The sequence below is a fragment of the Lissotriton vulgaris genome, chromosome 11 (assembly GCF_964263255.1).
Source record: "Lissotriton vulgaris chromosome 11, aLisVul1.2, whole genome shotgun sequence".
Classification (NCBI taxonomy): Eukaryota; Metazoa; Chordata; class Amphibia; order Caudata; family Salamandridae; genus Lissotriton; species Lissotriton vulgaris.
In genome coordinates, this window is record NC_141699.1 from 42,748,495 (window position 1) to 42,757,154 (window position 8,660).

Genomic DNA, 8,660 nt, shown 5'->3' on the forward strand with positions numbered 1-8,660 from the left:
TGTTTAAATAGTGTCTTATATCATGAATGGTTTCAAGGCGCTAAGAAAATAAATAAAATGCCATTTACATTTATACTCTGTCATAAATATTCATGTTTGAGCTCTTTGGAGCTCACAAGTGTTAGGAACGCGCTACTGAAATGCCGATATAATAATCCAATGTAAATGTCTTGCTCATTTATGTTTTAAAGGAAACTTGCGTAACCTCTCCTTTGTAGTAAAGAGTGTGACAAGGCCCCACTGCAGTGTGTGTTTCAATGGGAGAGATATTCTAATGTAGCCATTCAGCCCCATCACAGCCTTTGACACCTTGCAAGTGGCTGAAGAGATTGGGAGACCATATGGGCACAAGAAACAATTAACAAGCATTGGCACAGCCAATCGGTCTCACCTTTGGGGCCTTATAAGTGTTGAGCCAGAAGTATTGGCTTTGCCAATGTCTTTAAGGTATGTTGTAGAGCTGCGTGGGTGCAGTGCAGCGTGTTGAAATGTTATAATAAAAAGTGCTGAGGTGGTGGTGCTGCACTGGCATCCAGGTAGTGCTGAGAGATGCTAAGTTGGTGCTTTGCTGAAGTGATGCTGAGGTGGCGCTTAGTTGGTGGAGAACTGCTGCTGAGGCGGGGCTGCGCTGGTCCTAAGGTGGGGCTGCACTCTTCCCCAAGGTGCTCTTTTGTTTCACCGGTCCCAGGATGTTTGTTTCCAGTCCAAGGAGGACCTGGCTTGGCAGTTCGGTCTGGACTGTTCCCATGAGGCACAGGGTCAGACTGATTTGCATATGGCCAGGTCTGAACTGGGGTGGCGAAGTGAGCTAAAGAATGATGGCTTTAACCCAGATCTTTTGACTGGGGGTGAATGGTTTGATTTGTTCTGTTTTTGCATCCTTCAACTGTGTGTCTTTTCCTTTCTCGCTCTAAGTGCGCCAGGTATGCCCAGACGTGTGGAGTGCAAAAAAAAGATGGATTTAGGCCCAGATCTCTGTACTGGGGTGTACGTTTGACATTGTTCAGCATTCTATCCATCAGTTGTTCTTTTTGCATTTGTCACCCCGAGTGGGACAGGTATGCTCAGACGTGAGTCCCGTGCTCTCCATGCCACTGGAATCAAACTATCCTGGCTGATGAGGGGTGAAACCCCGAAACCGGTCCCCGGAAGCTTGTTTCTGGTCCAGGGAGGACCTGGCTTGGCAGTTCGGGCTGGACTGTTCCCATGAGGCACAGGGTCAGACTGATTTGCATATGGCCATGTCTGAACTGGGGTGACGTAGTGGGCAAAAGAATGATGGATTTTACCCAGATCTCTGGACTGGAGGTGAATGTTTTGATTTGTTCTGCATTCCATTTCTATATATAATATGGCCCCTGGAGGTGAAGGAATAATATGAGCGTGAGGCGAAACAAGGTCATACCCTGGAGCTGAAGGAATTGTGTTAGAGTGAGGCGAACGAAGGGAGTACCTTGGAGATGAAGGATTGATGTAAGGGTGAGGCGAAACAAGGGAGCACACTGGAGATATAGGAATAACTTTAGAGTCAGGCAAAAGAAGAATAAAACCGCGACTCCCTGAAATGAAGCTTCAACGAGAAAAAGAGGCCTTGAGAAAAGGAACTCGCAAGCTCCTTTTCAGAGTAGGAGGTGTTGTAGTTCAGGCACCCAGAGGTATTCATGCGCAGTGCCAAATCTAAAGGTGGCCCATTGATGCCTTCAGTTCATGTCTCCCACCACCCCAGGGCTTTGAGTGGGGCGAGTTTGAAACGGGTCCTGATCGTGTCTTAGATTCATGTCCTTAAAGACAATTAACTTTCTCAACAGAGCCTGTAAAGACACTTAAGGTATTTTGTATCATCCATACAGACCCGTTTACGTTTCATCCTGCAAGATATTTGCATTTTCCAGATGTGTTTCTGCAGTTTTTTTGTAACATATGACTCTATGGAGAGCACAATGTAAAAGGAGCCACCTTGGGACGTCTGGGTGAGTTCAAGTTGTGGGTGGGTGCAGGAAAGAGCCCTTTTTGTAGGGTCGCCCCCCACCCCCACCCATCTTTTTGCTCCAATGCTGATTGTGATGACTTTAAAGGTGCACTGGAGTCTGCTGCCCAGACCCCCAGTCCCAGTGCTCTCTCACTAAAACGGATGCATGTGAATTGGTAACCCCAATTGGCAAGGAATTTAACCAGTGGTACCCAGGGCATGGGTGTTAAAGGGGTCACCAGGGTCTGAAGCACTATTTGTGCCATCCTGATTGACCCAAGTAAACTACTGGCAGCAGGCCTGCCATTGCAGACTGCGGGTGCAGTGCAAACTGCTTCAACTCGATTTTGCCCTCACCATGTGTGGCAAAGTCAATGCACTATTTTTAATATATGCCAGTCACCCCCAAGGAAGGCCTCCTGAGCCCAGGAGGGAGGGTGCATTCTATTAAAGGTATGGATATGTGAGTGCAAGCTTATATGTCCCTATAGTGACCTTTACCAATAAAGGCTACAATAAGTGAAAGGCGGTCGATAGGATAACATGGGCTGGCACCCGGGCAAACCCGAGGTTGGCAGCTCCATTATGGTACAGCCGAAATATGTCATGTTTGGTATCAAACAACGTGCCTCATCACACCTGACATGAATCTCGTCTTGAGGATGATGTGGCAGGTACTCAGGTGGCTACTTTAGAGGTTGCCCAGATGGTTGCCCGAGCCTTTCCTGTGCTCTGTCTGCCAGCCCACCGCTGCTACAGTCAAGTCATGAATCTGACCCCCTGCTGGGAGGTGTGAACTCTCCCAGGTGACAAAAACAATGATCTGGACAGGAAGGAAGTGACCCCTCCCTGCCTGACAGGACGGCTAATGAAGAGGCACATCAAGGTGGTGCTGCAAAGCCTCCACCGCCTGTGACATGCCGCAGCCTACCCCTGCCCCAGGCACATGTGCACACAGGTATCAGGAGGTGTACACCCCCCCCCCTCCCCCCCCACGAAGGCTAGCCACACCTCTTGTTGTACAAACCACACCTGGTCTGTACAACTAAGGAAGGTTTCTGCCAGTTTTAAAAGTGGCAGAAGAGAGGTTTCTGGCGAGAAAAGGTGATGTGGTCACGCCAGGGGCGGATTAGCCACTGGGGCTAGTAGCCCCTTGGACACTTGCAACCATACCTGTAGCGCCCTTAAATCTAAGGGGAAAGGACAAAGAGGCGACCTGTGTCTGCAACAACAGGATCTGCACAAAGCGAAGGCGTGAAACCCTGCACCTGTAGCAACCTTCTTGGAACAGCACAACTGCAACTCGACTGGATCAAAGCAAACTTCCCCCGGACAGACAGACGGACCCCTTGAGAGCCTCAGGCAGCTCCAGACTCCCCGAGACTAGTGGCCCCAGTGCCCTGCAGTCCGCAGGTAACAATCACGTACCAGAACCAAAGAATTGCAGGCCATTTGGCCTTCCGAGAAATCACCCAAAAGTATATGGTCCCGTGCATTGTGGGAAATGTAGTCCTGACCTCCACCAAGTTTCTGGTGGCGACCGTTTCCCCTCACACACACCCCACTTTCCTCAACGCTGCACCTTAAGGAACTCTGCAAAACCATCATCTGATGTCAGGAGTGGCTTCATTGTCGACTTTTGCACCCGGTCCCAGCCAGCCTCACGTAAGCGGTAAAAGCAGCTCGCCCGGGGTTCCCGCTTCAGCACCATGGACAGCCAGGACAACTCTGCGCCAGGCTCTTGAGCCAGGTGGACTCGGGCCTGGGACCTGCACCCCTTTACCCTCTGTGGGTTCCACACAGCTCGACCTGTTGGTGTGCGATTGGACCAGTGTCTTTAGTTTGGCGGTACTGTTTTGTACTGGGTTAGATTGCTTTTAAAATTCATACCTCCGGTTATACTTATCCAATTTACTTCATTTTGGTTTCAAAATGTATATAGAAATCTACTTCATTTTTATAAATTGGTGGATGATTTCTCTCTAGGCCGTGCCGAAGCCCGAAGCCGTGCGACTTTCTCAAAGTGCTTGTCAGTGGGTCCTCGAGGTGTGCAGAATGCACGCCCATCCAATTGGAGGCCTCTCTGCAACTGTGACATTTGAAACAAGTGGGAAAATGTGAGGCAAGCAGCTAGAGAATTTAGGAAAGATGTGGGGAGAAAAAGGGTGTAAGTGTCTAACAGCATGAGACGGAAAAAGAAAGTGGTGTGACCTGGGAACGGAAGTGAACGAGACCCTCTGAAGGCCACTGACCTTAGGAATGGTTTAATGCACATGTTTGAAGCCACGCCTCTTGGAAAGGATTCCTAGTTCAGCTGTTTTGGCCACGGCCCTTCAGAGGCGCCCACCTCTTCTCATCCCACTCAAAGCTCTGCCCCACCCTCCACTTCCGCTGTACGTCGCTCTCAGAGATTCTGTTTCATCCTCACTTCACCCCTGGTCACTGTTTTCCTTTCTCTCCCTCACCTTTGTCTCTCGCTCTGGGTCAAAGTCTAATGATGAAAAGCATCGCACAGACGTCAGGTACCCGCAGCCAGCAAGCACCGCCACAAATTAAGCAATGGCTGTCTCACACTTGTTCATCTGGTCACGGTCTCAGCCAGGACAGAGACGTCCCACTTCAGAGAGCTTTGAGGGTTGCGGGGGTCTCTGCTGCGCACAATGAGGGTTGTGGGGGTCTCTGCTGCGCGCAGTGGTGTTTGTGGGGGTCTTTGCTGCGCACAGTGGTGGTTGTGGGGGTCTCTGCTGCACACAGTGAGGGTTATGGGGGTGTGACGGATGTGGGGGTCTCTGCTGCACGCAGTGAGGGTTGTGGGGTCTCTTCTGCACATTGTGAGGGTTGTGGGGGTCTCTGCTGCACGCAGTGAGGGTTGTGGGGGTATCTGCTGTGCACAGTGAGGGTTGTGGGGGTCCCTGCTGTGCACAGTGATGGTTGTGGGGGTCTCTGCTGCGCGCAGTGAGGGTTGCGGGGGTCTCTGCTGCGCACAGTGGTGGTTGTGGGGGTCTTTGCTGTGCACAGTGGTGGTTGTGGGGGTCTCTGCTGCACGCAGTGGTGGTTGTGGGGGTCTCTGCTGCACGCAGTGAGGGTTGTGAGGGGTCTCTGCTGCACACAGTGAGGGTTGTGGGGGTCTGATGGTTGTGGGGTCTGATGGTTGTGGGGTCTGATGGTTGTGGCGGTCTGATGGTTGTGGGGGTCTGAGGGTTGTGGGGGTCTCTGCTGCACACGGTGAGAGTTGTGGGCATCTCTTCTGCTCACAGTGAGGGTTGTGAGGTTTCTGCTGCATGCAGTGAGGGTTGTGGGTGTCTCTGCTGCGCAAATTGAGGTTTCTGGGGGTCTCTGCTGCACGCAGTGAGGGTTGTGGGGGTGTGACGGTTGTGGGGGTCTCTGCTGCGCACAGTGAGGGTTGTGGGGGTCTCTGCTGCATGCAGTGGTGGTTGTGGGGTTCTCTGCTGCACACAGTGAGGGTTATGGTGTCTCTGCTGCACGCAGTGAGGGTTGTAGGAGTATCTGCTGTGCACAGTGAGGGTTGTGGGGGTCTCTGCTGCGCACAGTGATGGTTGTGGGGGTCTCTGCTGCGCACAGTGAGGGTTGCGGGGGTCTCTGCTGCGCGCAGTGAGGGTTGTGGGGGTCTCTGCTGCACACAGTGAGGGTTGTGGGGTCTCTGCTGCGCGCAGTGAAGGTTGTGGGGTCTCTGCTGCGCACAGTGAGGGTTGTGGGGGTCTCTGCTGCGCACAGTGAGGGTTGTGGGGGTCTCTGCTGCATGCAGTGGTGGTTGTGGGGTTCTCTTCTGCACATTGTGAGGCTAGTGGGGGTCTCTGCTGCACACAGTGAGGGTTGTGGGGTCTCTGCTGCGCGCAGTGAAGGTTGTGGGGGTCTCTGCTGCACGCAGTGAGGGTTGTGGGGGTCTCTGCTGCACACAGTGAGGGTTGTGGGGGGTCTGATGGTTGTGGGGTCTGATGGTTGTGGCGGTCTGATGGTTGTGGGGGTCTGAGGGTTGTGGGGGTCTCTGCTGCACACGGTGAGGGTTGTGGGGATCTCTGCTGCACGCAGTGAGGGTTGTGGGGGTCTCAGCTGCGCACAGTGAGGGTTGTGGGGGTCTCTTCTGCTCACAGTGGTGGTTGTGGGGTTCTCTGCTGCACACAGTGAGGATTGTGGGGGTCTCTGCAGCGTGCAGTGAGGGTTGTGGGGTCTCTGCTTCACGCAGTGAGGGTTGTGGTGTCTCTGCTGCACGCAGTGAGGGTTGTAGGGGTATCTGCTGTGCACAGTTAGGGTTGTGGGGGTCTCTGCTGTGCACTGTGATGGTTGTGGGGGTCTCTGCTGCGCACAGTGAGGGTTGCGGGGGTCTCTGCTGCGCGCAGTGAGGGTTGTGGGGGTCTCTGCTGCACGCAGTGACGGTTGTGGGGGTCGCTGCTGCGCACATTGAGGGTTGTGGGGGTCTCTGCTGCGCGCAGTGAGGGTTGTGGGGGTCTGAGGGTTGTGGGGGTCTCTGCTGCGCACAGTGAGGGTTTTGGGGGTCTCTGCTGCATGCAGTGGTGGTTGTGGGGGTCTCTGCTGCTCACAGTGAGGGTTGTGGGGGTCTCTGCTGCACGCAGTGAGGGTTGTGGGGGTCTCTGCTGTGCACAGCGAGGGTTGTGGGGGTCTCTGCTGCGCACAGCGAGGGTTGTGGGGGTCTCTGCTGCATGCAGTGGTGGTTGTGGGGGTCTCTGGTGCTCACAGTGAGGGTTGTGGGGTCTCTGTTGCGCGCAGTGAGGGTTGTGGGGGTCTCTGGTGCTCACAGTGAGGGGTGTGGGGGTCTCTGTTGCGCACAGCGAGGGTTGTGGGGGTCTCCACTGTGCGCAGTGAGGGTTGTGTGGGTCTCTGCTGCTCACAGTGAGGGTTGTGGAGTCTCCGCTGCGCGCAGTGAGGGTTGTGGGGGTCTCTGCTGCGCGCAGTGAGGGTTGTGGGGGTCTGAGGATTGTGGGTGTCTGAGGGTTGTGGGAGTCTGATGGTTGTGGGGGTCTGATGGTTGTGGGGGTCTGATGGTTGTGGGGGTCTGATGGTTGTGGGGGTCTCTGCTGCGCGCAGTGAGGGTTGCGGGGGTCTGAGGTTTGTGGGCATCTGAGGGTTGTGGGGGTCGGATGGTTGTGGGGGTCTGAGGGTTGTGGGCATCTGAGGGTTGTGGGAGCCTGATGGTTGTGGGGGTCTCTGCAGCAATAGAGCAGACAGAGCTTGGGCAAGTAACAGAGAGAGTCTGGCGAAGGGAAAGCAGGCAGAGCCCTGGCAGGGAACACGTACAGTCTGGGGCAGGAAGATCTTGTTCGGAGAAGGCAGGCAGGAGCCCAGGGCAAGGACAGGATGGGACAGGCAGATCTTGGAGGAGAGGGCAGACAGGAGTCCAGGGCAGGGGCAGCAGGCAGGAGTCCAGAGCTGGGACAGCAGGCAGGAGTCCAGAGCTGGGACAGCAGGCAGGAGTCCAGAGCTGGGACAGGATGGGACAGGCTGGGAGTTGGCAGAGCTCATGGAGGCAAAGCCCGGGCAGGTAATCCTCAGAGTCGCCAGTAGACGTCGGGGCAGGACGCGGCAATAACAGGGGGCAGCAAACCTTGGGGCAGGGAGTGGACAGGCACAGAGGGTAGAAAAGCCTGGCAGCAGGAGCAGGGCAGTCACGGGGCGGGAAGAGCTTCGGGCAGAAAACACGGGTAGAAGATAGAAAGACCCCAGGGCAGGGGAGGGAGAGGCTTAACTTGTAGCGGGGCAGAGGGAGGCGGCGGGGATAGGCAGGGTACACAGAGGGTACCGGGAGGTAGGGTACAGGGGGAGACAGGGATAGGCAGGGTGCCGGGTGGAAGGGGGCAGATGGACGGCGGGGGGGGAGGGGGCAGTAGAACGCAGGGAGAAGGCACGAGGTGAGACGCAGGGAGGCAGTGGGGTAGGCAGGGGTAAGGCGCGGGAGGCAGGAGGGGCGGGGGCAGGCAGATACCATGTTGGACAGTCACAGACAGGGCAAGGGACAAGAAGAGGGCAGTGGGGGGAGAGAGGCCGCGAGGAAGGGGGGACAGGACCCCCCCCCCCCAAACCTGGGTACGAAGCAGGCAGGTGTTGGGGCAGAGAAGAGGTGCACAACGGGGCACGAGCAGCCGGATACTGGGGCAGAGAGCGCGCATGCACCAGAACAGACAGACGGGGCTAAGCAGCCAGCGGGTGACACCCCCCCCCCCACCCTGACACTCACCGCTCCCCCTCCACCCCCCTGACACCCCACCCCTCCCCTCCCCTCCCACCCCTCCAGTCACAGAGTCCACAGGTTCACCGACAGACATCAGATGCACAGAGCGCAGCGCCTCTTACCTGCACACAGCAGCGCGGCCAGCAGGAGGAGCTGCGCCGGGCGGGGGGGCGTCCTCCGCTCTGTCCCGATCCTACAGGCCATGCTGGGGTCCCCGGGGGCCCGGACCCCCGCAGCCTCATTCACACTTGTGCTGGCTTAAGTTGTGGGGGGGAGGCTTAAGTTGTGGGGGGGCCCTCCCCTCCCGGAGCCGACAGGTGCCCCCGGGGGGTGCAGCAGGGGGGGCGGGGGGTCCTCATGCCCGAGTCCACATCCGGTCCGGGGGGTGGACGGCAATCCTGGGGGCCGCTACCCTGGGCCGGACATGGACGGGACCCTCCGACCAGCCCTCACCATCCGAGCCTGAGCGGTGACCCTCCGACCCCT

The 8,660-nt window shown here is 56.2% G+C and overlaps 1 protein-coding gene across 1 annotated transcript in view; it reads right to left on the reverse strand.

Annotated features, from left to right (window-relative positions):
- Window positions 1–8,415, reverse strand: part of TMEM132B (transmembrane protein 132B) — a 454,814-nt gene extending 446,399 nt beyond the window's left edge. The window contains exon 1 of the mRNA XM_086942680.1: window positions 8,297–8,415. Within this exon, the coding sequence (XP_086798806.1) occupies window positions 8,297–8,378 (82 nt within the window). The 5' untranslated portion in view covers window positions 8,379–8,415. The remainder of the gene's footprint in view (window positions 1–8,296) is intronic.
- Between the last annotated feature and the right edge of the window lie 245 nt (window positions 8,416–8,660).